Below are 26,828 nucleotides of genomic sequence, written 5' to 3' on the forward strand. Positions count from 1 at the left end.
CCCAAAGGAAATAGTTCCTCTCAAAAAGCCTTAGTAGGAAACGATCCCAAAATTAGTTTTAATTATATTCAGATCTATTATTAGAAGTCTAATTTAGTACATTAGGATTCTAATTGATAATGAACAAGTTTGTTTCAGATAATTGATCAAGCAAATGAAAAGTGATACAAAATAAACCTGCCATTTGGCCAAATTCAAACAGCAAATTTTGCTTCTCTCTCTTCTTGCCCTAACAGTCACTCACTCCCCAAGACCTAGCAGTTTTAAAGTATGCTTTGCCAAAAACGGTTCTGTGAGAACTCAGTTCCTAATGCTATGCATTACAACTGGTCCAGTTTTATTGCGCTGTGTAGAAAAGACACACATTTAAAAGAATCATTTGGCTGTTCCTTTTCCCTTTGTGCCATATGGACTGACCCTGACTCAAGAGCTCCATTGAAATGTCAGTTAAACTCATTATCAATTTATCACCTCTTTTATAATCAACCCCAGACTCTGAGGTTTTTGTTTTGGTATCAGGGATTGAACTCAGGACTTTGCACTTGCAAGGCAGCCACAGTGGTGCTGAGCTAAATCCCCGGCCCCCAATTTATCACCTCTTTTAATAGCATGGTCTTGAGAAAAAAATGTGATGTCAGCCAGAAACTTTGTACACGTTTCTCACTCTTTTTTTTTTTTGGTACCAGGGATTGAACTCGAGACCTTGCACTTGCGAGGCAGGCACCGGAACCACTGAGCTAAATCCCTGGCCCCAGCTAGAAACTTTGAATTAACCTTTCAGGTTTTGCTTCCTGTCTCTAAAGCATCTTGTGGTCAGCTTCTGGGTCCACCAACCTTTACTATTTTTCAATTTGCTGCACTGGAGACTGAAAAGATTTGAGCATGCTTGGCTAGTGCGCTACCACAGTTCCCACCTTCATGATTTCTTAATGTGCCCATCTAAGAGATAAGAAGACCTATAATCCCAGCTACTCAAGCAGCTGAAGTAGGATCAAGTCTGAAGTCAGCTAGGCAACTTAGCCAGACCCTACCTCAAAAATGGTCTGAGATGGGCTGGGGATTTAGCTCAGTGGTTTCACTTCCTGCTGTGCAAGCGCAAGGACCTGAGTTTGATCCCCAGTACCAAAAAAAACACAAAATGGTTTGAGATGCAGCTAAATGTTGGAGTCCTGCACCCAATTAGGGGAAAAAGAGAAGTTTAAATCATGCTCCCCTTTTTCAAACATGTTGCCTTGCCATCTGCTACCCAAAGTTGTAAAGCTCCTGGCCGAAAGCTCCATGTCCTTCCTTGCTGCCACTTGGGGATTTCCTTAGTTTTTTTTTGGTACTGGGTATCAAACTCAGGACTTTTCACTTGAAAGGCAGGCACTGGAACCACTGAGCTAAATCCCCGGCCCTTCCTTAGTAGTGTCTAAACCATGGCCTCATGTGAAAATCCTTAGGTAGGATATTTAATCTGGCCCACGATTTATTATTACTTAAGTAGTTAGGCTTATAAAAATTCAATGTAAAACTGTTAAGGGCCAACTGGAAATTGATAGCTCTTAGCAGAAACAGATACTAGCTAAAATCTTAGCTTTTCTGACACTGGTTGCAGGAGAAAAAATCACTTTGAAACCTAACTTGCGCTACCTTTTATTTTCAGTACAACCACCGGTCTCTCACTAATCTTTTGACATATGTGAATGTCACAAACTGTGGTGTTCAGCCTCTAGAAAATGAGGCCAGTATATTGTCTAAATGTTTAATTTTAATGTTATTCCAAATAAACTGGTTTCTGCTGATTATTTATATTCAGCTAATAATCTGGTTGACATTAAGACTTCAGAACATGTATGGGTTCTGCCTTTGTACTGGGTTCTGCCCTATGGTGCATCTCCCCCTTTGACTCCCATGCAGTGGACAAGTAACTTCTGGGTATGTTCTCATTCACAAAATGTCAACACTTACGCTACAGTTGGGGAAATAATGTAAGTGCTTCTCCACAGTACACATGATCTTCCCTGGGAAGAACTAGATCCACAATACCCGAGTTATATGGTAACTGGGCCAGGGATTTAGCTCAGTGATTCTACCGCCTGCCTTGCAAGTGTAATAAGGACCAGAGTTCGATCCCCTGTACCAAAAAAACCAAGAAAATAACAAGTTATACAGTAACCACTCCTTAACTAAGGACAGCTTCCAGAAGTTACCAGTGCAGCTCATGCCCAACATACCAGTCCATTCTCAGCGAAACTTTAACTTCCACGGCAGACCACTGCTCATACTTTCTCAATACGAACATCTCATCCTATTACAAAATGTCCCTCTGTAAATTTTTCAATCATTTTGAAATTGAACACTCTCTAGAACATCTCTCCAGTCCCATCTGACTCTCTGGCAATCTTAGTGCCATGCGTTCAGAAGTCCATGCCTAGATACCTGGAATGTCTCAGTGCAGTATCAATCCTTGTGGTTACATTCCAGCAGCATACACTGAGACTCAACAAGAGAAACCATGAACATTTTAAATGCTATATGCATAGTTTCCAGGTGTGGTGGTGCAGGGGCAGGAGACACAACACACAGGAACACATGGATGGGAAGGAACAGGACAGGACGGAAAAGCTATGGACAGAAACAAGTGCAACAGATTAAGACAGGAGGGACAAAAAAAAAAGGAAGGACAAGAGAGTGAATGCCACTTTTTAGTAGGGTGATCAAGCAAGTTTTCAGTAACTATACTTTTTTGGTATCAGGAATCAAACTCATGACCTTGTGCTTGCCAGGCAGCACAGTGCCACTGAGCTAAATCCCAACCCGCCATCTCCGGGATCTACTGGAATATCTTTTTTCTGAATTTTCCATACCAGGGATTGAAATCAGGACCTTGTGCTTGTGAGGCAGGTGCAGTGCCACTGAGCTGAATCCCAGGCCCTAACTATACTCTTAAAAAGGAGTGAGTCTAGGCTGGGGATTTAGCTCAGTGGTTCTGCCGCCTACCCTGGCAAGCACAAGGACCTGAATTCAATCCCTAGTGCCAAAAAAAAAAAAAAAAAAAAAAAAAAAGGAGTCAGCCACAGTTCAAAAAACCTTCCAGGGCTGGAGATTTAGCTCAGTGGTTTTGCCGCCTGCTGTGCAAGTGCAAGGACCTGAGTTCAATCCCCAGTACCTTAAAAAAAAAAAACCTTCCAAAGGGAAGACTGCTCAGAGGCCTTATGGCATTGTGCTGGGTCCCAAGGAACACAAAGGTCAGTTCAGCTCTAGTAAGCAGTTTTAAGAACTGTTGTAGGATTAGGAGCACAGTGGTATTATCTGTTTGAAAAAGAGCATTCTGGCTAAAAGATAGGCATGGAAGAGCAAAGGCAACCCAGTTAAAAGCTATACAAGGTTCTCAGTGTTAAGAGTGCTTGCCTAGCATTTGCTAGGCCCTAGGTTCATTCCCCAGCACTACAAAGGAAAAAACTTACCCATTTTACCCAGAACCTATCTTTGAAGCCTACCAAAACCCCACCTCTTATTTCAAAGCAAAATTTCTTAAAAACCCTGTTTGCTGGGCATGGTGGTACACACCTATAATCCCAGCACTTGGGAGGCTGAAGCAGGATTGCCATGAGTTTGAGGCCAGCCTGAACTACATAGCAACCCTGTCTCAAAAACAAATCCATCAGTTTTGATATAGCCAGGTGGTACACTTGAATCAAGATGGAAGATCCAGTTTCCAACTGTTACCTCCTTAACCTCGGAATAAAGTAATGAATGTACCCATCAGTCTTTCCCGATGGAATTTATGTAAGGGGTGGATGTGTAATACTGGACAGTCTAGACAAGGCAAACACCATGTCAGGTTAAAGCATGTGGAAGTTAATGGCTGAGGTGCAGAACAAGAGATTTTGAACCTCAACAACCATTTACCATAAAGTTAACTGCATTTTCCAACCCATACTGAGGGTGTGACACTGTTCCACTTCTCCGCTCTTTTTTCACAAGTGATCAGGACACACCTGGCCTCACCTTATACTCAGATTCCACCTTCAAGATCTCCCCAGAGTTCTATAGCCACATAGCTGTTACCTGTCACTGGTACAATATTTCCTCTTGCCTGAAATATTCTTGCTATCCCTTCAAGATCCAGACTCAATCAAGGCACTTGTTCCCATGAAGATAAGCTAGAAAACACTTGTTCTTTCCTTACAAAAGCACATGAGATATGGCCGGGGATTTAACTCAGTGGTTCCGCCGCCTGCCTTACAACTGCAAGGTCCCAGGTTCGATCCTCAGTACCATAAAAAAAAAAAAAAGCACATGAGATCATTCTTCAAGCTGTTTATTTGCCAAGCAGTTGGAAAGGATTAAGAACAAGTCTCAAATCAATAGAGATCTTTTATTGCCATCATTAAAATATCACAAATTTATCTTCCAATCCACAAGCTTGTTTGTGTAGCTGGATAACTGTAAAAAGAAATGCAAATGTCTGTAAATTCCCATTAGTACCCTTGCCCAGCAAAGTTCCAAACTAAAGAATTCAATATAAAGGTTATAACTTACTGATTCACAGTAAAATGTCAATTATCTTACTCTGCAAAATCTGTGTTCCGGAAAGAAATTCTCTATGCCATCGCAATTCTAATTTAATTTAAGCCCCATCTAAAGCAGTAATAAAACTAAGAAACCTACCTCTTGGATCTTATTCATCAGGCTGCTGAACTGTTCCCTTTTCAGAAACATAGATGCCATCCAAAAATTTTCTGATATCTTTGTTTTTGACTGTGGTTGCTTGCTGAATCAAAGCAGCTTCATAAGAGAAAAAGTAACTGAGTATCATACTATTCTATTTAAGCATTATTTTAGTGTACTCCTACTCATAAGTTAAATATATGCCCATTTTGCTGGCAGCAACCTTATACATCAAGCCTACCTTATCTCCTGATTGCGGGGGGTGGGGTGTTGAGTGACTGACCTGCACCACCTAGGTATACAGTGTATTCACAAGCCAACAAAACTGCCTAGAAGACACATTTTTCAGAATATATCCCCATCCTTAAGTGACACATGCCTGTATTGTTATATGCTGTATTTAGAATCTCACTGGGATAGCTTTCCCCAAAATAGAAGACTGAACCCAAAGCCTTCACATTGCACCCCCAGTCCTTTTTTTTGAGAGTCTCATTAAGTCACTAAATTGATCAGAATAGGCTCCAAATTGCCATTCGCCTGCCTCAGCCTCCCAGAGCACTGGGATTATAGGCATGCACCACCACATCCAGCCTAAAAAGGGCTGGGAATTTAGCTCAGTGGTTCTGATGCCTGCCTCGCAAGCGCAAGGTCCTGAGTTTGATCCCTGGTACAAAAAAAAAACCAAATAAAATTAAATGAATACCAAATACCAAATATTTAATCAAAGATTTAGATAAAATTTTGTAGGTATAATGAGGCACAGTAAATATACAAACCTGAATTTGAAACAAGCTCAATGTCATTTCCTTCAAGGATTAGTTCATCTTTCTGGGCTTGAGATACTGAGCAAGCAACACCTAAAAAGAGAAGAGTATTTACAGTGTCAAATCAGATCTAAAACAGACTCCTTAAATTCCAGTGGTAATTTCATTCCATGCAATAAGCTAACCTTCTCTTGAAATTTTGGCTATATAGGGCATGGCTTATCTGGCCAGAAATTTTCTGTTCTGGCTGAAATGAATCAGTCCCAGAGTGGTCACAGACTCAGCAACGCAATTATGTGGAGACTATAATTTAGTTCTATCAAGTCCTCTTCTTATGGTACATATTTAGTACCACTCAAAAGCTATTTTTTTTTTAAACCTAGGGGTTGTCATCAAATGTTGCTGATGTCATTTTTTAAAGCTTCACTGTCTGCTATGTATTATGCAAGCACTAAAGTACTTTCCAAATTCCACTCATCAGAATATATTCCCTTTTACAGACCAGTAAAATAAGCTAGAGAAGAGACTTGTCCCAGTAGAATAATAAGAGTTAAACTTTGGACCTAAGAATATTCTAAGCTCTTAATCATTATTCAGAAGCTTTTGGCGGATTTAATTTCTTCTTTTTGCAGTACTGGGGACTGAACCCAGGGCCTCTGTACTGAGCTATATCCCCAGGACTTGAGGGTGTTGTTAAGTTGCCCAGGCTATGCCTGAACTTGTAACCCTCTTGCCTCAGCCTCCAGGGTGCTAAGAACTTTAATGTTTTTACCACAAAAACATTAGTTATGTGAGATGAACACTAATTAGTAGCTTGATTTGATCATTCTACAAATGCATATATAAAACATCACACTGAAACCCACAAACATAATTATCTGTGAAAAATATCTTTTTTTTCTGGAGACAGAGTCTTGGTACGTAAACTCATGGGGATCCTCCTTCTGAGTACTGGGACTGCTCAGACTACAGGTGTGCACCACCACACCTGGCAAAGATCTTTTAAAAACATCCAGGTCTGGGGTTTACTCAATAGTACAGCCCTTGCCTAGTGTGTACAAGGTTCAAACACTCCTCTTTCCCAAAAAGATACCATACTCTGTAAGATAATTCAGTACGTAACCCTTCAGGAAAGACAAAAACCCTTAAAAAAAAAAAAAAAAAAAAGACATAAACCCTTGACCCTTATCTAGCACCAAGAGTTATGGATGTAACCAAGAGACAATAAATATGGTTCTAGCCATAGCTAACCCAAAACACTAGACCTTCAAGACTTAAGGAGAAATTCCGAGTCCTATTTAAAGACATGCACATACCTGCCCTCATACGAACCCGGCGGATGTATTTTTCACCCAAGAAATTCCGGATTTCTACAAGAGACCCATTCTCCTGAATAACGACGTTGATGGGGAAGTGAGCATACACAGACCTCATCTTGTATCGGAAGCCCTGTTAAATATCCAAGTTTTGAGCAATATTGAGAAATTTCAAAGCCAGTTTCAAAATTCTGTAGGATGCTTATGTTACAATTGAAAACACAACAGCTCTCACATGGCACTCATTAATCAAGGTGCTCTAACAACTGTCAGCTGTACCAAACCCCCCAGAGTTGACATTTTATAACTGTACATCACAGGGACACTCTCCTGACAGTATAGTCCTTAAGGAAACATTTCTTTTTACTACCCCTCTGCCACAGTAAACTATGCTCATTTCTCTTAATGAGAACCCAAAGTCCCTTATTTTGGCCAAAATTGAGACTATCAAGCCATGTAAAATAGGGTCTTTTCCTTCAAGAAACTTACGTCTGGAGACCAGAGTAGACAGGTGAAAAAAGAGCCACTAAGTTTAGAACAGAGCCAAGTAGAAGGTGCCATTATCAAGTATACTGAAGGACTAAAGTTTTCATGAACAGTGATATCAAATATACATTAAGAAAAATAGGCCGAGAGCCAAAAGATTTTATCTTTTTCCACCAGCACAAGGCATCCTAATAGTGGGTGGCACACCAACTTCTCCAAGTGTGCCCAATGGCCTGCAGCTATAACAGATTTTTATTAAACAAAAAACCCAAAATAAATCTGAACATATGAACTCTGAACTTTATGGGAAAACACACCATATAAGCCTACTTTCTGATCTTTTCTCACATTCACCACTCAATCCTCAAGACAGGGATGCCTGGTCAATTTCGGAGATCACAAATCTCACCAAACTACAGGCACAATCCATTTCCAACAATAGACATTTATGTTGTGCACATAAAATACAACTGACAAACCTCTCCCAGAGGGTTAAAAAAATATGACAGTCGGTTGGCTTACCAGTGTAACACCCTTGATCATGTTCTGTACGTGACTACAGATTGTGCGAACAGTAGCCAGTTCCTTTCTGTTTCCCCACCATTTGTCAACCCGGAGCTGTAACAGGATAAAACGTTTAGATAGCTTTCCTTAAATAAATATGCTTCTAAGAGAATAGTTCACTTATCTACTGAACAGATTAAAAAACTAATCCTAATTAAAGCACACAATTTTCTTCTGGGAAAATCTAATCCATCTAGAGCCTTCTACAGTCCACAAACGTTACCGTAATTTTACGATGTAATGACAACCTGAAATATCAATTTTTTGTATAGGTTGCAAAAAACTTCATTTTTGGAAAGTAAAAATACCATCTGCTTCCTATATAAGCAATGACGACAAAAATAAATCTAATTTGTAACATCTGATACTCTTATAAGAGGCCCCAAAAAACTCACCCTCTTCTTTTTCTTTCCAAGGAGACTGAGTTCTACATTAATGTGGTTGAAGTCCCTCCGCAGGGTTCCTCTGGGGCCCTTCACAATAACTGTGCGTCCCTTCAGAGTGATGTCAACTAGAACAGGGAACGAATTTGTGAGATCACCGAACAAGGCTTAGAATACGAAAAGAATTACGGGAAAACATCAAGCCTCGTACCATTTTTTGGAATGTCGACAGTCTGATTGCTGAGAATGGTCTTCATTCTGAAACACAAACACACCTAAGGTAATAAGGCCAGAACTCGGAGGGACTTTTCCACCAGACTAGACTGCACTCCACCGGAGAATGCCTGACAGGCAATCCGATGAGGATCTAAGGAGACTGAGGCCAAGAGCGGCCTCCCGCGCGTCCTAGCCTGGAAGCAGCCCCACAACGGGTGTCATGAAGCCCACTGGACTAACTCATGCTGTGTTCGACCGTATAAATCCCAGTAGGCGCGCCATACCGGTAAAGCTCGGGGAGGGGAGGGTAGGCCTAAAAGGCCAGAACGGGACTCAGATCTCCGCGCCGCCAGATCCATATGGCGCTGGGAGACAATCAGGACAAGAACTCCGAGTGTTGGGGCCATGGCGCTGGCTTTCCCACAGCCGATGGCTTCAGATACCCAGACCCCACAAGAGTACAGAAACCGTCTCACCTCGAAAGAGATGCGGCAAAGAGAGAGCGTCTTTCGTCATCACGTACTTGTAGCCAGTAAAGGCCTTGCGTATTGCGTCACGAGTACGCGACTCACTCAGGCTAAAGCAACCAATCACAGAGCTTGATTGTCTGTGGTGTAGCGTCATAAACTGAGCGACTTCCCCCCCCCCCCAGCTGTCTTCTCTCGGGAGTTAGTGATCCCATCGTCCCTCGACCCTACTAGGCCTAAAGAGGGGATGTCTCTACGCTGCGGGAACGCAGCTCGCACCCTGGTGCCCCGGTGAGAGGCAGAGCGAGAAGGGTGCAAGCGTGGGGTAGGGGGTTCCATTTCCTGCAATGAAGGCCAACGCTCCTTGAACGTTTACTTGTAGCCGGGCAAGGATCGAATCGTTTTTCTTCTGTTATTTAACATCCCTGTGAGGTAGTCTCTGGTATTGTTTTGTTTGAAGGGCTCTCTGGGCTGATGCTGAAGATTTTGTTTTTAAGGTTTTGATTTTCCCCTGCTTATAGAGTGGTTTGTGCCCTGTATTTATTTTAGAACACTACAGTAAGCACCCCAAATAACTGCTCTGTATTGGGCCCTTACTGTGTATTAGACACCACCCTTGATCGCTGAGAACATGAGCCTGACCTCTAAACTAAAGCTGTAGACATTGATAAGTGCACTCGCCCTTGTGCAGCGCCCTAACAGGCATGATTTTTGAATCAAAAGTCCCTTTGCGTTACATGTATTGACTCGTAAATTTTAGTTTGGTTATCTCGTGCATGCTTGTGTTCACATCTAGAAGCCAAATGCTGTTACTTCTTATCCCGGACAAATGCATAGAAGACCTGTCATGTTCAAACACAGAAACAACGTAACCTAGAAAAATTAAAACAAGTTAGATTTGGTTATCCTCCTTTCAGGTCTTTTTTTCTTCTTCCTTTCAGTTTTTGAAACGAATCTAGCATTGCTTGCCTTTTAATACTTACACTTATCTACGCTAGAGAGATGTATTGCCAATTTCCTTGTAAACATCTGTCTCAAATCAGAAATAGAAAACATCTATGGCATCATCCCCAGTGATTGCAGTTGAAATTTGTTGAAAAACAAACTTGTAGCACCTGTAAGAGTGACTCGCCAGGCGTGGTGGCACACGCCTGTAATCCTAGCATTTGGGAGACTGAGACAGGAGGATTGCCATGAGTTGGAGGCCAGCCTGGGATACATAATGAGTTCAAGGCCGGCCTGAACTAATAGCGAGTCCCTGTCCCCACCCCAACCCCCCAAAAGTATGATTTAAATTAGACAGGTTCCTAGATCTATGCCACAATTAATTCCTATTCTTTAGGTTTGAGTCTTTTTAAAAATTTTTTTATTTTTTTGAGTGCTGGTATCACAGGTGTGCACCACCACACCAGCTTTAACAATTTCTACATCAATTATTTGGCTTTACCCTTTTAAGTATTATAAAGGTTAAAACTGCATTATTCCAGGCCCTACTAAGTGAGTATTATAATGTACTCTTTCTTTAGGTGTTTGGAAGATGTTTATACAGCCCACTCAGAGCAGTAACTTCCTTGTCAGATAAAAAAAAGGAATTTTTACAGAATGGGCCAGACCTTCAAGATTTTGTATCAGGTGATCTTGCAGACAAGAGCAACTGGGATGAATATAAAGGAAACTTAAAACGCCAGAAAGGAGAAAGGTAATTGAAATTTTGAGACAATTTTAATGTCCCATTCTTTCACTGCATTATTTTTAAATATAACCAAGCTGTAGAGCATATTTTTAATTTCAAACTTGTTAAACTTAACTAAAAGTCATGAGAAAGAAGAGATAACAGCTCTATATAGAATGGGTAACTAGAAATTGTTGGAATTTTTTTTCCTGTGGTCTTCAGCAGGTTTTCTTCATCTTTCCTAAAACTCAACTATAAAATACTACCATCTTCCCACTTTCTACCCAGCCTCTGATTCTTTTTTTTGGTATGAGGATCGAAATCCAGACCTTGCACTTGCGAGGCAGGCGGCGGAACCACTGAGCTAAATCCCCGGCCTTTCTGAGTCTTAAAGAGACTGAAAGTTATCACCTTGCTATTAAGCTATTAAGCTATTAGAGTGTGATGATTTTTAAATTATAAGTGGATACTATGATCTAACTTGTTAACAAGTTTACATATGACCTGTGGATACATTGTCTTAATTTAAAAGAATGGTGAGGCTTTCATGCAGAGGGAAAATAGGTTTTTTTGGTACCGGAGATCGAACTCGGGACCTTGCGCTTGCAAGGCAGGCGCTGAAACCACTGGGCTAAATCCCTGGCCCAAGTAGAGATTTTTTTTTTTTTTGGTACCGAGGATCGAACTCGGGACCTTGCACTTACAAGGAAGGCTTCAGAACCACTGAGCTAAATCCCTGGCCCCAAGGGGGGGAAATAGTTTTGAGGACTATTCCACAGCTTTCAGAACACAGGTGAGTGAAGTTGAGCGTGTAGTCTCCACTCCAAATTGTAGATTTTTTTTTCCATTTAATAACCATTAGCTAGGCGTGGTGGTGCACACCTGTAGTCTCAGCACTCAGGAGGCTAAGGCAGGAGGATTGCCTCCAGCCTGAGGCCACCTGGGCTACATAGTGAGTTCAAGGCCGGCCTGAACTACATAGCCACATAGCGAGACCATATCCCCAAAACAAACAAACAAAAAGCCCATAAAATCTACAATGTCAAACAAATAGTACATGGTTAGTATCTCTTTTTAATCTGAATTAAAATGGGCACGGTGTAATCCCAGCACTCTGAAGGCTGAGCCAAAAGGATCGCTATGAGTTCAAGGCCAGTTTGAGCTACATAGTAAGACCCCATCTCAAAAAAAAAAAAGACCATCTGAGTTAATATAATACTTTTGGTAGTATTTCTCATAGGGAATGAAATGTTCAAAGACTTCTTTATTCTTTTATTAGAATCGTGCAACTTTGGGCTGGGGATATAGCTCAGTAGTGCTGCACCTGCTTGGCAAGTGCAAGGTCCTGAGTTCAATCCCCAGTTCCGAGGGGAAAAAAAACAAAGAATGGTGCAACTTTGTGCCTTTGCAAAAGGTAGAAGTGAGCACAGTGCCCTGTTAGACCGCATTATTGGTGATCTCTAAAGTGTTCTAACCAAGCATAAATTTAAGTCTTTGTTCCTCCTCTTATGGCAGAAATTAAGAATGAATCTAGGATTATGGAAAAATTTTTAAGTAGAATTGGTAATAGAGTAAAATAATTTAAAAGCTGTGTGATTATTTGTCAGCCTATTTGTTTTGTTTTGGTTTTTTTGGTACCGGGGATCGAACTCGGGTCCTTGCGCTTGCGCAGCAGGTGTCAAAACCACTGAGGTAAATCCCCAGCCCTGTCAGCCTGTTTGTTACAGACAGTTATGTTTGGCTTTCTTCAGGTTGAGACTGCCTCCATGGCTAAAGACAGAGATTCCAATGGGAAAAAATTACAATAAACTGAAAAATACATTGCGGAATTTAAATCTCCATACAGTAAGTTCTTACAGTGTTAACTACCTGCTATTAATCTGAACCTGTATTTCCATTCATTTGTAACAAAATTAATAAATATTTGAATAACAGCAAGGAAAGTAAATAATGATGTTAAGTGATGCATTATTGTCAGGAATAAAAACACATTTAGGGCGTGAGGATGCAGTTCAGTGAGGCCCTGGGTTTGATCCCTAGCACTCCCTCCAAAAAATGCATTTAAAATCATTTTTCCAAGCCAAATTTAGTGGCTTAGAAAATCCCAGCTATCAGGAGGTTGAGGAAAGAGGATTGCAAATTTGAGGCCAGCGTGGGCAACTTTGCAAAACCCTGTCTCAAAACAAAAAAATGAAAAGGGCCGGGGGTGTAGCTCAGTGGTTGAGTTCACACACACACACACACACACACACACAATCTACAAAAGAAACAAAGGTTATTATATTTCTTAACCTCTCGAGATATGCCTTGCAACTTGGGAAGCAAGGGGTTTTTGTTGGTTTGAGGTCATTGTTTTGTGGATTTTTCAAACATGATCTCCTTATGTAGCTCAGGCTGGCGTTGAACTTCCTCTGTGTAGCCTGGTTGGCCTCAAACCCATGATCGTCCTGCCTTAGGCTCCTGAGTGCATGTGCACCACTAGGCCTAGCTGGTTTGGGTTTTTGTTTGTTTTGAGTTGGAGTCTAGCTATGTTGCACAGGCTGATCCCAAACTCCTATTTTTAGTATATGTGCTGCCAAAGCGAGCACATGATCCCAAACTCCTGGACTCAGGTAATCCTTCTACTTCAGCCTTCCAAGTAGCTGAGATTACAGGCTCATACCACCATGCTGCCAGGCTTGTTCATTTTATATTAGAAATCAAGTACATGTCTGCTGGAAAGAGTATGAAATATGTTGTTTTGGGCATGGTGGCATATGCCTATAATCCTAGCTGTTCTGGAGGCTGAGGCAGGAGGATTTCGAGTTCAAAACCAACCTGGACAACTTAGGAAGACTCTGTCTCAAAGTGAAATTTTAAAAAATGGCTGGGTTTACAGCTCAGTACTAAAGAGCTGTGTAGCCTGCACGAGACCAAGTTCAGTGTCTAGTACAGGGAAAAAAAAGTAGTAAACAATAGGGATCTTAAAGTTTCTAATAATTGTTCAATTGTTTGGTATTTTCAACCTGCTTTTATTCTGATCCCTTTTACTTACAGGTGTGTGAGGAAGCTCGATGTCCCAATATTGGAGAGTGTTGGGGAGGTGGTGAATATGCCACTGCCACAGCCACAATCATGGTAAAGTCAGCTTGGCCTCAAACTTTAGTGTAGATATGAGGATTTCATGGGCCAGGGATTTAGCTCAGTGGAGCTGCACCTTCCTTAAAAGCGCAAGGTCCTGAGTTTGATCCCAGGTACCAAAAAAAAAATAAATGAGCATTTCGTATCCTCCTCGTAAAAATGTGCAGTGTTGGGCTGGGGATTTAGCTCAGTGGTTTCGCCGCCTGCTGTGCAAGCGCAAAGACCCGAGTTCGATCACCGGTACCAAAAAAAAAAAATATGTGCAGTGTGAACCTATGGTCACATTTCTCATTATGAATGAGTTTATGAGAAGTATAAGGAAATAAACCTGACAGAATAACCTATTGTGTATCACCTTCTCTGAATCAATCTATTATTGCTTCTTCCATCTGTCTGATAGTTAACTGTGTGCTGCCTTGAGAGCCCTTTTCTGTTCACTTTTGGAAATGTTCTTCCTGATAACTTCTTATGTTTTTCTGTCTTACATATTTAATAAGGAGCTGTGCCTTCCATTTAACTAACATAAATCTGCACATTGATCTGATTGAATATTTTGTGTCTTAAAATCACATTTATTGAACAAGGGGAGAGGAGGGAAGGACGAAGTTAAAACGCAACACAGATATGTTATGTACATGTACTAACTCCCCACGATGAACATAATCAGGTACTGCAAACGTGGACTATACTTAGTGAATAGAGAGATACAAGGAAATCTTTATAAGTTATAAAGTATAACATTACAACAGATACCTATCTTTGAAGTCCCCATCTGTCCCCTAAATGTGTATTAGGATCCCTTTTTTTTTTTTTTCCAGGCACCGGGGATTGAACTCAGAACCTTGTGCTTGAGAGGCAGGTGTGGTGCCGCAGAGCTAAATCCCTGGCCCCTGGGATCCCATTTTTAAATTGAATTTTAAAATTTGGATTGTGTGTCTCTCCCTGGGCCCCATCGCCTCTCCTTTTCCCTTAATACTATTAATTCTGAATTTGTCATTTCCTTCTCTTTCTCATTTTACATGTTTATAATCCTTAACAATGTACTATATGCATTTCAGATTTTTACAAATGGAATCATTCTCTTCATATTCTGTGCAACTTGCTTTCAGCATTATGTTCCTGAGGGCCATCTGACTGACTTAAATCTCTGTTCTAGTTGATGGGTGACACATGCACAAGAGGTTGCAGATTTTGTTCTGTTAAGACTGCAAGAAACCCACCTCCTCTGGATGCCAGCGAGCCCTACAACACCGCAACAGCGATCGCACAGTGGGGCCTGGATTACGTTGTCCTGACCTCTGTAGATCGAGATGGTTAGTGTGTCACCGTGGCCTCTGCCCGCAGTTGGCTTTTACTGTGTGGTGACATCACCTTGAGCAGTGGATTTTCTTTCTAGATATACCTGATGGGGGAGCTGAGCACATTGCAAAGACTGTGTCATACTTGAAGGAAAGGTATTTGTTTATATACTTTAAGGACCTTTTGGACCCATATGACTCCAACTTAAGGCCTTTCCCTTAAAGGATTGATTACTAACCTTGTGAGAAATTTCATCTTTCCGAAAATCTGCTAGAAAGTATGTAATTCTTTCTCCAGAAAGACCATATTTGTGCATACAGATACATACAATATTTGCAGAAAATGTTAAGAGTTCCATCGCATGTATAGATCCTTGGACCATTAGTATTTTTTTTGAGACAGGGTCTCACTATGTAGACTCATAGTGATCCTCCTGCCTCAGCCTCCCAAATGCTGGGATTACAGGCATGTGCCACCACACCTGGCAAAAAATTAGAAATTTGAAATTGTTAAACTGTGTCTTCTTAACACTGGTTTTGAATAAATCATCATTTTAAAACACTCAGAATGAAATAAACTCCAACATTATGAAAATATATTTCTTGATACAGACTTCATTCATATTTATATGCCCTGGAGATTTTTACCCAAAATCCACATTTTTAATAAAAATTTAACCCCATGTATTTAAAATAGCATTTAAAAAGGGATATGCTAGCTAGGCATGGTGGAGCATGCCTGTAATGCCAGCACTCAGGAAGCTGAGACAGGAGGATTGCTGTGAGTTCAAGGTCAGCCTAGGCTACCTAGTGAGACTCTGTCTCAAAAAAAAAAAAAAAAGCTCATTTCTTATAACTCAGTGCTAGTCTATAACGTCTACCTACTTAGTAAATGTTTTTCCAGTGATTTGCCATTATTTTGTTTTCCATTTATTATGGTTCATTTCTAAAAATATGTTTACGACCCATTAACTTTCTTTCACAAGCTACTAATAGATATCAACTTGCAGTTTTAAAAAAGACAGTGAAGGGCCGGGGATTTAGCTCAGTGGTTCCACCGCCTGCCTCACAAGCTAAGGACCCTTGTTTGATCCCCAGTACCAAAAAAAAAGACAGTGAAGCCAGCAGAGTGGGACATGCTTGTCATCCCAGTTCTCAGGAGGCTGAGGCAGGAGGATCACAAGTTCCAGGCCAGCCTGGACACCTTAGCAACACGCTTTCTCCAAATAAAAAAATAAAAAGGGCTGGGGACAACTCAGTGGTAGAGCATTTGCCTAGCATGCATGAGATGGGTTAGACCCCAGACAAATAGACTGAAAGGGTGTGCCCCTTTTCTCTAGATACTTTGCCATTGGGTTTGTGAAAAATCTGGTCAACCCTTAATTATTTCTGCTAGTTGTCAAAGAGAACAGCTCTGTGATCCAGTTGACATTATAATACTTGGATGGACACAGCTATAATACAAATAAGATTAATTTTTAGCTTGTACTTCTTAAATTTTTTTTTTTGGTACCAGGGATCGAACTCAGGTCTTTGCGCTTGCGCCACAGGCAGCGAAACCACTGAGCTAAATCCCCGGCCCATAGCTTGTACTTCTTTTAAGCAAATTCATAATTCAGCAGCCCAGAAAAGTTTTTTAAAGCCCATAGCACTTGTGAAATATTTGCCTAGAGCTGGGTGTGGTAGCACATGCCTGTCATCCCAGCACTCAGGAGGCTGAGGCAAGAGGATTGCTGCGCGTTTGAGGCCAGCCTAGGCTACATAGGGAGTACAAGGCCAGCCTGAACTACATGGTGAGGCCCTGTCTCAAACCAACCGAAAGGGGGCTGGGAATGTAGCTCTGTGGTAGAGCACCCCTGGGTTCCTCAGTATCATACATACACACACACAACACACACAAGTCTAGCTGATCTCAAATTTTATTCTGATTGCAAAAGTATTTTTATTCTGATTGTTATTTGCATGCAAGTGTATTTTAACCATTGTGTGCATACGACTGGATGTTTTTATTTTTTCATATAATGGTTTGTATATGAACACTTGTATGCCCAGGCTTTTCTCAGCAAAGTTCTAAGGATTAGTGTGTTGAAACTGATACTGAATGAGAACTGATAATTTGTTTCAAGTAACAGTGCTTCTAGTTCCTTTCCTTAGTTTGATACTTCTCCCTTTTCCCTCTAGGAATCCAAAAATTCTAGTGGAATGCCTCACCCCTGATTTCCGAGGAGATCTTAAAGCAGTAGAAAAGGTTGCCCTGTCAGGATTAGATGTTTATGCGCATAACGTCGAAACAGTTCGGGAACTACAGGGGTGAGTTCACATATAGTCATGCTGGGAAATTGGGATGGTCACAGTATTCTAATATGTTCTCACTTTTCAGTGCCAAACTTTGCAATGGATTTTTCCAAAGTAAACTCACTCCCTCCTTCTTCCCTCCTTCTCTGCCTTCCTCTCTCCTCCTTTTCTCTCTCCTTTTCTTCTTTCCACTTTTCCTTTCTTTCTTTCTTCCATTATAGAAAAATCAGAAAATATAGCCAACAAAAACAACATTAACATCACCCATATTTCCACCCAAGAGTATCACTGCCACTTCAGGGTTAATATTTATACACATAAATGCATACATTAAGGTGGTAGTGACTGGGGCAGGGATTTAGCCCAGTGGTTCTGTCGCCTGCCTTGCAAGCGCAAGGACCCGAGTTCAATCCCCGGTACAAAAAAAAAAAAAAGGTGGTAGTGACTGATATTGTTAAATGGCTATATTTTGATGAATATCCTTTTTCTCTTTTTTAAAAATAGTACCCCACTGGGTGTGGTGGTGCACACCTGTAACCCCAGCATTGGGAAGCTGAGGCAGGAGCACTGCTGCAAGTTTGAGGTCAGCCTGGACTACATAGTCTCAAAAAGACAAAAAAATTAACATATTGCAAATGCCAATGGGTATTTCTTTTTTCAAAGAACAGTTTTCAAATGGAAATAAAAGTACACTAAAACAATTCCTTTGGCTGTAAATACATGAAAGAGTTTAAAATACATTTGGGAAGTTGGGGGTGTAGCTCAGTAGTAGAACACTTGCCAAGCATCTGCAAGGTCCTGGGTTCTATCCTCAACATTAAACACACACACACACACAGTGAGCAACATATACAATGAATGTTTAAATTTTAAAGTACTTATACAGTAAAAGACATTGCCATTCATACTCCCCCTCACTTTGAACACACTTAATCTCATCCTTCTTGCAACTTTGTTTTTGTTGTTGGTCCCCCATCCCTACCCCATACTGGGGATCAAACTCAGGACCTTGCACTTCCCAGGCAGGCCCAGGGCCACTGAGCTACATCCCTGGCTCTTGCAACTTTGTGAAGCAGTTCTGGAAGTCCTTTCCTGAGTGTCTTTACGAGGTGTGATCAAAAATACAGTGAATGCTGCTGATGAGTGCCCTCCAACAGAAAGGTAGGGTTATAAAAACATTACAGCGTGTCCTCATCTGCCTTATTTGGCACCATGTGACTTCTGGCTCTTTCCAAAGTCAGAATTTATGTAGGATATGGAGACAGCCACAACAGCGCAACTAAAGACAAGAAAGAGGACTTCCAGAACTGCTTCAGACAGTGGCAAGAATAACAGAATAAGTGTGTTCAAAGTGAGAAATATTTTGAGGGGGATTAATGGTGATGTGTCTATTACTACAATAAATTTTTAAAATGTAAGCATTCACCATAGTTTCAATTATACCTCGTATAATGTATCTATATACCTATAATATATATGACACTAATATATATAGTAAATGATGCAACAGAAAAACTGATATTCAGATGTATTTTAAATCTCCCTTAAAAAGTAGACATTACTTCTTTATTCTTCCTAGTAAATTTGGTAATTAGGAATAAGGATAGTTATTTGACATAAGGACTATATTCAAATTTTTAAAAGATGAAAATTATTTTAAATCTCAGGCAAGACTAATGGTGTTCATTTCCTTTAACTTTAAAAAAGTATTTGTGGGGCTGGGGATTTAGTTCAGTGGTTTCACCGCCTGCTGCGTAAGCATAAGGACCTGAGTTCAATCCCCGGTACCAAAAATAAATAAATAAATAAATAAATAAATAAATAAATAAATATTTGTGGCACTGGGGGCTTAGCTCAGTGGTTCTGCCTCCTGCTTGGCAAGCACAAAGTCCCAAGTTTGATCCCCGGTACCAAAAAAAAAAAAAATATTTGTGATTTTATTAGCCTCTATACATTATTCTGTACATAAAACATAAAATTATGAATTAACAGTAACAAGCATTTTTACTAAATCACAGCCATTATAGAACATAATTTAGATTCAGTGGAGAAATACTTAAAAAGTAACTTTTTATATTCATGGTTTTGTGGTTATTTTTCAATTCATAAATTTTTTTTCCTCGTCTCTGATGTAAAACAACAACAAAAAATTGATTACAGAAAATAATTTAGAATTGAAATGAATGCTGATTTAAGATCAGCAACTTTCCGACCTCTTGGCTTTCTCTTCGTGAAAGCCAGGGTCTTTCGGCCTTTGTTGAAGTCTGACTCTGGCATGACATCACCAGCAGTAGGTGCCAAATGCCCTGGTTTCATTTAAGAAACACCATCATTTCCAGTGAAAATTCCAGAACTATGTAGTGTCGCGTACTCACCAGCAGAGGGCAGCTTAGACAGTAGGAAAGAAAGGAATTTAAGTTTCAACCCTCTGAATGTGGTTTCAGGTTCGTTTTTCTTTGTCCAATATGGAGATTGTCTTACTTTCGCTCTTTTTCTCTCGTCTTTCGACTGTCCTTTATAGTCATTAATTTTGAGCTGCATAATTCGCATTTAAAATGACTTCTAATTTTCTCTGCCCCGAAGAAGGCTCAAATGTTGGCAGATCCAGGAAGGCCACAGAAGCCCTATTTGCTTTCCTATAGTAACAGGAATTTGTATACAAGTGCTACCATTGAACTGTGTAATGACAATGTCCAGAATGTCCTTTTCTGGTCACTCAGGTTGCTTGCCTGACCGTGTCCATGGTTGAACTTGTAGTTGTCCATGCTGAGGACAGCCCCACTGTTTTCCAGAAAAGTTCGCGATCCCCGGGCCAACTTCGACCAGTCTCTGCGTGTGCTGAAACTCGCCAAGGAGGTTCAGCCGGCTATTATTTCAAAAACATCAATAATGTTGGGTTTGGGTGAGAACGATGAGCAAGTGTATGCAACAATGAAAGGTAAAGAAATTAAGAGATGAAAACCAGGGCCGGGGATTTAGCTCAGTGGTTCCGTTGCCTGCCTCGCAAGTGCAAGGTCCCAAGTTCGATCCCCAGTACCAAGAGAAAAGAAATGAAAACCTTTCCACATTTAATTGGAGTAACAACAGGAGCCCCACTTTGAAGGCCCTGTTCAATTTGTGCCTCCATTGGCTGTAAGCTAAGCCCCTTGGCACAGAGCTTGCCTAGCTCTTGTGAGGCTCTGAGTCTGATTTCCAGAACCAAAAACAAGTCCATGGTTGTAAATTCAACAGGAAAGGAAAGTATGGTTCTTAGAACTTCATGGAGTGAGATGCACAAAGCTCAAGATGGGAAGTTTATGTCACTTTTGGGGGTTGGGGATACTGGAGATTAAACATTATCCATGTTAGCCAAGCACTCTACAACTGAGCTACATCCCCAGCCCTTTTTTTAAAATTTTATTTTGAAACAGGCTCTTGCTGAGTTGCCCAGGTGGGACTAGAATTTCCGGCCCTCTCTGCTCAGGCTCCCTAGTGCTGGGCTTATGGGTGTGCAGCACCGCCCCAGGCTCCAAGCCCCCTCCCCAACAGCACTGGGTTTCAACCTACAGCCTTCCACATGCTAGGCAAGTGTCTGCCACTAAGCTACATCCCCTGCCCCAGCCTCAAGCTTTCCATCCTCCTGCCTCAGCCTCCTAGGTGCTAGGATTCCAGGCATCCACTACCATACCTGGCTTTCATGGTCTTTTTATTTGTTTTGTTTTGGTACCGGAGATCAAACTCAGGACCTTGCGCTTGCGGTGGAACCACTGAGCTAAATCCCCGGCCCTCTTGGTTTTTTTAAACTTTGAAATATAGAAGTTTTTAATTTCTTTGGGGGCCTTTGGCTTACTTATAGTCATTAGTAGTTCAAAAAGTAGTATGTTCAAATGGTAATTAAAAGCTCCTGTTTACTACACTGTACAGGGTTTTTAGGAAGATTCTGATATGTCAGCAGTTGAATGACATCCCAAAGAGAGCATATCTTGTACACTGAGTAAAAGCCTAATACAGCAGGTTTGGCCTGTAATACAGTGTTTTTAGGCTTTTCCATACTGCCCTTCACCTTTTCTGCCTGACAGACTCCTGCTCTGAACACTGCTGACTCTCATCCTAGCACTATTCTGTGGTATTAGGTGCACTCATCTTTATGTCTGTCAGCCCCCATGCTTATGTTAATCATTCCAGTCCTCGTCCTGGGCCCTGGCACATAAATATTTTTAAAAGACTACCACTGCCTGCCTTGCATGCGCAAGGTCCTGAGTTTGATCCCTGGTACCAACAAAAAAGACTACTGTAGTCTTCTTCCCCATCGTGAGGATTATAGACGAACATGAAGTTCACCCTTATGAAATACTTCTTGGGAAGATTATATTTCAATCCATACCTGCTAATATAATTTTTGCTTTTTTTCCTGCAGCACTTCGTGGAGCAGATGTGGACTGTTTAACTTTAGGGCAATATATGCAGCCCACAAAACGCCACCTGAAGGTATGGAGATCTTGAATTGCCAAGTGTTTCTTGATAATTTGAATTATATCTTCATTGTCTACAGGTAAAAATAAGAAACTAATGGGGCCGGGGATTTAGCTCAATGGTTCCACCACCTGCCTCACACATGCAAGGTCCTGAGTTCAATCCCTGGTACCAAAAAAAAAAACTACTGGATTTTTAGTATAATGTTCCATATATATTTATGAGTCTCTGCCTCCACTTTATTATCTACATAAAGCAGTTACCCTGGCACTCACTTGCTGCTGTGCAAATTGTATAACTCAAGTGCACTGACAGAAAAAGGATACAAACACTGGGAAATTGCACTCAGTGACACTCGGTGATCCTGTGATTTTTTTTGAGAGTTATGTGAGGAGCCAAAGCTGAAGTAAGAAAGAGAAGCTGGTATGGCTATTTCTAGAAGCTGGTGTCAGATAGTGACTGTGTGGCCATCAGAATGCTGAGCAGAAAATCCAGGGTGAACAAGAGAGCTCTGTCCTCAGGAACTGTAGAAACCTGAGTCATTCTGGACTCCACATGTTAATCAGTGCAGGAAAATATAAATTCTCTCTAGAGAAAACCTCATCTTTGTCCTGTGACTGCCTGAAGTAGTACAAGAGTGGTGTGTCCCCAACCCCTGACTTTCTGATTCCTCGAAATTGTGGTCTGACAGAGCAGCCAGCAAGGTGCTCAGCAGGGAGGGAGGGACTGGGGACGGGCCTGGGAAATGACAAAGTGCAAATCACTCTGAATTCGTGGGTATGGACTTTATATAGAGTCAGAATTACTTAGGGGAATTCTGGAATCTGATCTGAAGTGATTCTTTAAATCTAGGTTGAAGAATATATTACTCCTGAAAAGTTTAAATACTGGGAAAAAGTAGGACATGAACTTGGATTTCATTACACTGCAAGTGGTCCTCTGGTGCGTTCTTCATATAAAGCAGGTGAGCTGGACTGTGGGGTGTGGTTATAATTAGGCCCGTGGCTTTCCTTGGTCATTCGGATGTGCTGTGGACATGTACCCGCTCCCCACGAGGGACGCAAACACGTGGCAATAAAAATGAAATAAAAACTTGTCTCGTTCATTTCTAACCAGATCACCGAAGCTGTAAAGCAGATTGTTAACAGCTGAGGTTGTCTTTTGTAAGAGAAAGAAAATATGTTTGCCAGAGCAGTCTTTGGAACTTTCTCCACAGGGGCCAAGAACATGTTTCTTTGACACTGTTTGTTCTTTAAACACTCACCTACACACACACACACACACGCACGCACGCACGCACGCACGCGCGCGCGATATGTCAGGCCCCTCCAGGAAAGCAGGGACATTTGGTTTATTCCAGTGCTCTACGTGTGCGTTTTGCCAGTGGATTATATAGAACGACAAAGCCTATCAAGCATATAATAAGATTTTCTGGAAAGTGTTTATCATTTGCAAATGATATCAGCTGCATCACCAGACTTGCAGTTTGAGATCAGTTTAAGCACTGAAACTTGATAGCATCGATGCTCATACTGTTAATTTCTTTGTATTTATCCCCCTAGAGGTAACAGAAAAAAATTAGCTACAATGCAATTTTTCACTTCTGGAATTCAGCTCTTGTTTTGATCAGTTGCTTGAGCATCTGATTTATGAAAATAAAAATATTTTTCCAAGGGATAAAAAGTTGATAATGGCCACAAGAAAGCCCATGAAAACGTATCTGAAGACTGAATTTAATCTAAAAAATATAGTATTTTTTCCATGTCAGTTCGACTTAACAGTTATAACTAAGAATAAAGAGCTAGGTCTTTGGGGAGATGTCTAAAGTATTGATTATTATTGCAGCACTGGGGACTGAACTCAGGGCCTTCTCACTGAACTGTATCCTCAGCTCCAGCCCTTTTTGTAAAACAGGGTCACTTAAATTGCATAGGCTGGGCTCAAACTTCTGATCCTCCTTTTTTTTTTTTTTTTTTGGTACCGGAGATCGAACTCAGGTCCTTGCGCTTTCGCAGCAGGCAGTGAAACCACTGAGCTAAATCCCCGGTCCTCAAACTTCTGATCCTCCTGCCTCAGCCTCCAAGAGTGATTATAGCTGTGTGCCACAATGCATGGCTGTCATTATTATTAAAGGTTATTTGAATGATTTCTTATATTTTAGAGTCTAAACCATAGATGTCTAAATGTTCAAGTATTAGTAATTCTTGGTGTGTTCCTATAAGAGCTTGAAGACATTGTTTATACTGGTTGTAAACCCAAGAATTTGATTCATCACTAACATGAGCAGTAATCACAGGTGACTTAGTCTTGAAGCAGGGCTACTGGTGAGCTGAAAGTAAGGGATGAACCAACATCAGCTTCTAGAGAGGTTGAAATGGAGTAATGTAATTTGAAAGAAGCTTTTTTTTTTTTAAGAAAAATTTCTAACATTTAAGTGAACTATGAATTTTTAATGTTTAAAATTGCCAGTAAATAAAGCTAATTACCAGTAAAAGACTGGATTCTGGCCAGAGCATTAGACTGAGATGGTGGATTCAAGTCTGATTATGTCGGTTCTGCTTTGCCGGCTTTGGCCAGGGCGGAGCCATGCAGGTCTCTTGGCTGGGTCAAGTCCTGGGACTCTTGGCAACTGTGCAGATGCGGTCACCGCAGTTCCAACCATGTGTGTGAGCTGACAGAGATGCTCGTCAGACCCCTCAGATCATCAGGCCTGCAGTAAGCAGCAACCAGGGAAAGCGCCTGTGCCCCTGAGCAGCGACCTTGCTGCGGCACAGCTGGCGTGGGAGCTAAGCCCCCTTCCCTGCAGGGAGGCGTGAACAGACCCCATCCAGTTGAGCCTGCTGCACTGCAACGAGGTGTTCTACAAACAGCAAGTCTGGGCTAATTGTGCAGCAGAATTGCTCTCAGAAATGAATTTTTCCAACAGCAGTACTTTTTCAGTGATGACGAAGAGATACCGCACATAAAGTGGATAAATACACCAGGCATGGTGGTGCATGCCTGTAATCCCAGCACTTAGGAGGCTGAGGTAGAAGGATCGCAGTGAATTTGAGGCCCGCCTGGGCTACATATTGAGTTCAGGGCCAGCCTGAACTACAAAGCCAGACCCTGTCTCAAAAAACAAAACAAACAGAAAAATAAAATGGATAAATACACAGAAGCACCCTCATGGATAAAGTAGGATCACACTTACAGAATTGCACAGTATGTTACAAAGAATAATAGTTGAGACTATTTAAAAGAACAGTGGGGAAAGGGCCAAAGATAAGGAAATATTTAGAAAAATACTATCTTTGAGATTTGAGGAGAAGGGCAGGGATTTAGCTTAGTGGTGGGCACCATGCCTGACTGGCAAGTGCAAGGTCCTGAGTTTGATCCCTGGTACTGGAAAAAAAAGAGATGTGAGGAGAAATGCCAGTAAGTACAAAAGTCTTTATAAGGAAAATAGTGAAGCATAATTCTGAAATAATAGTAGCACTGTTATTTAATTTAAAGTCATATTAATGTATTTTTATTTTTCCCAAATAGGTGAATTTTTCCTGAAGAATCTAGTGGCTAAAAGAAGAAGTCCCTCTAGAACTTAGACAGGATCTTCAGAGCACAGAAGATTTACCACTTTGCTGCTAGTTGTCCAGAGGTGTCCGGACGGCCAGACTGCAGCTGTGCTCTGTGCCGAGAGAAGTGTCAGTACGCCGTACATATTTACTTACAGTCACTCATCTGGCATTGAGCATACCTTCCTTGTCTAATAATCAATTGCTTGTTATGCAATCATGAAACATCTTTGTAAGAATTTACTGTTAACATTATAATTAATTATAATTTAACATTAAAAACTTCCAGGAGATTTTGCAAGTCACTGTTACCTGTATATCAATGTTACATTCCCTTTATGACAATAAAAAGTCAGGCCAGGTGTGGTATCACACCTGTTATACCAGCCTCCTAAGAGGCTGAGGCAGGAGGATCAAAAGTTCAAGCCTAGCCCAGGCAACTTAGTGATTTAGTGAGATCCTGTCTCAAAATAAAAAATAAAAAGAGTTGGGGATATAGCCCAGTTCAAAAGTGTGGAGCTCAGGGCCGGGGATGTAGCTCAGTGGCACCGGACCTGCCTCTCAAGTGCAAGGTCCTGAGTTTGATTCCCGGTACCGGAAAAAAAAAAAAGTGGAGTTCAATCCTTGGTACTGAAAAAAAAAAATCTTGCAGTCGGGATATTTTCCAATTAAACTTGAAAGAAAAGTAGGAAATGCTTGATTAAAAATGAGATCACAAGTTGGTCCGAAGGTTGTGGGTTGTTAAACTGATTTTACAGAAATGAGATCACAGATAGTATTAATTTATTATGGACTTAGAATTGCACTAGGGCCGGGGATTTAGCTCAGTGGTTCCGCCGCCTGCCTTGCAAGCGCAAGGACCCGAGTTCGATTCCCAGTGCCAAAAAAAAAAAGAATTGCACGGCTGACCCTTATACCAAGACCGCAGTGCGCATGACCAGATGCCAGGTCCTGGGTGCCATGCGCAGTACAGCCACACGCGCCGCCCCCCCACCATGCGTTAACAAAAGCAGGCAAACTGGAGTTTTATTTTGGGTTTGTTTTTGAGACACTCTTGCCATGTAGTTCAGGCTGGTCTTCAACTATGCATTCCAGGCTGTCCCGGAACTTGTAGTTATTCTTTCCCATCAGCCTCTCAAGGGCTAGGATCACAGGCTGTGTCACCACATCCAGCAATCTGGAATTTTAAAAGGCCGGGGCAGAGCTTTCAGTCTTCTCAACAGTGAAATGATGGTGCATTTATAAGAAGTGCATCTAAACACAGACATGGCAAGAAGTCTATACAGAAATCCAGAGCTGGGCATGGTGGTGCATGCCTGTAATCCCAGCACTTTGGGAGGCTGAGGCAGGAGGATCACAAGTTGAATCCATCCCAGGCAACTCAGACCCTGTTTCAAAATAAGGGAAAAGGAGCTGGGAATGTAGCTCAGTGAGAAGGCCCTGGGTTCAATCTGCAGAACTGAAAAAAAAAAAAAAATAGCACAAATTACTGACTGCACCAGTGGTCTCCCTGTATTAAAATGGGCATCTGACCTATCTCAGTGTGTGTGCTGCTTTTCTCTCCGAAGAATGATGGCATTTTTAA

General features: G+C 41.3%; 2 protein-coding genes across 2 annotated transcripts; one reads left to right on the forward strand and one right to left on the reverse strand.

Annotated features, from left to right (window-relative positions):
* Nucleotides 1-4,290: 4,290 nt before the first annotated feature.
* Rpl9 (ribosomal protein L9) lies at nucleotides 4,291-8,879 on the reverse strand. The gene is made up of 8 exons (XM_087187834.1): nucleotides 8,862-8,879; nucleotides 8,381-8,444; nucleotides 8,182-8,297; nucleotides 7,745-7,840; nucleotides 6,737-6,869; nucleotides 5,433-5,513; nucleotides 4,657-4,773; nucleotides 4,291-4,431 (listed from the first exon to the last, which is right to left on the reverse strand). Exons 2-7 carry the CDS (start codon nucleotides 8,424-8,426, stop codon nucleotides 4,667-4,669), a joined length of 579 nt encoding a protein of 192 aa, XP_087043960.1. The 5' UTR covers nucleotides 8,427-8,444; nucleotides 8,862-8,879; the 3' UTR covers nucleotides 4,291-4,431; nucleotides 4,657-4,666.
* A 144-nt stretch (nucleotides 8,880-9,023) lies between these two features.
* Nucleotides 9,024-25,548, forward strand: Lias (lipoic acid synthetase). The gene is made up of 11 exons (XM_087187833.1): nucleotides 9,024-9,143; nucleotides 10,378-10,551; nucleotides 12,276-12,369; nucleotides 13,561-13,641; nucleotides 14,801-14,957; nucleotides 15,041-15,098; nucleotides 17,124-17,252; nucleotides 20,030-20,175; nucleotides 21,634-21,704; nucleotides 22,542-22,653; nucleotides 25,218-25,548. Exons 1-11 carry the CDS (start codon nucleotides 9,100-9,102, stop codon nucleotides 25,271-25,273), a joined length of 1,122 nt encoding a protein of 373 aa, XP_087043959.1. The 5' UTR covers nucleotides 9,024-9,099; the 3' UTR covers nucleotides 25,274-25,548.
* The last annotated feature ends 1,280 nt before the right edge of the window (nucleotides 25,549-26,828 follow it).

This window comes from Heterocephalus glaber, unplaced genomic scaffold (assembly GCF_053883595.1).
Source record: "Heterocephalus glaber isolate CG9 unplaced genomic scaffold, H.glaber_assembly_v1.0 deba00001509, whole genome shotgun sequence".
Lineage (NCBI taxonomy): Eukaryota > Metazoa > Chordata > Mammalia > Rodentia > Bathyergidae > Heterocephalus > Heterocephalus glaber.

Coding starts and splice junctions, on each gene's coding strand:
- Lias (XM_087187833.1), top strand. CDS start 9,100: ATGTCTCTACGCTGCGGGAACGCAGCTCGCACCCTGGTGCCCCG. Junction 9,144..10,377: donor GCTCGCACCCTGGTGCCCCG/GTGAGAGGCAGA, acceptor ACTCTTTCTTTA/GGTGTTTGGAAGATGTTTAT. Junction 13,642..14,800: donor CTGCCACAGCCACAATCATG/GTAAAGTCAGCT, acceptor TCTCTGTTCTAG/TTGATGGGTGACACATGCAC.
- Rpl9 (XM_087187834.1), bottom strand. CDS start 8,426: ATGAAGACCATTCTCAGCAATCAGACTGTCGACATTCCAAAAAATG. Junction 8,298..8,380: donor TGTCGACATTCCAAAAAATG/GTACGAGGCTTG, acceptor TCCCTGTTCTAG/TTGACATCACTCTGAAGGGA. Junction 5,514..6,736: donor CCGGGTTCGTATGAGGGCAG/GTATGTGCATGT, acceptor TTCTCTTTTTAG/GTGTTGCTTGCTCAGTATCT.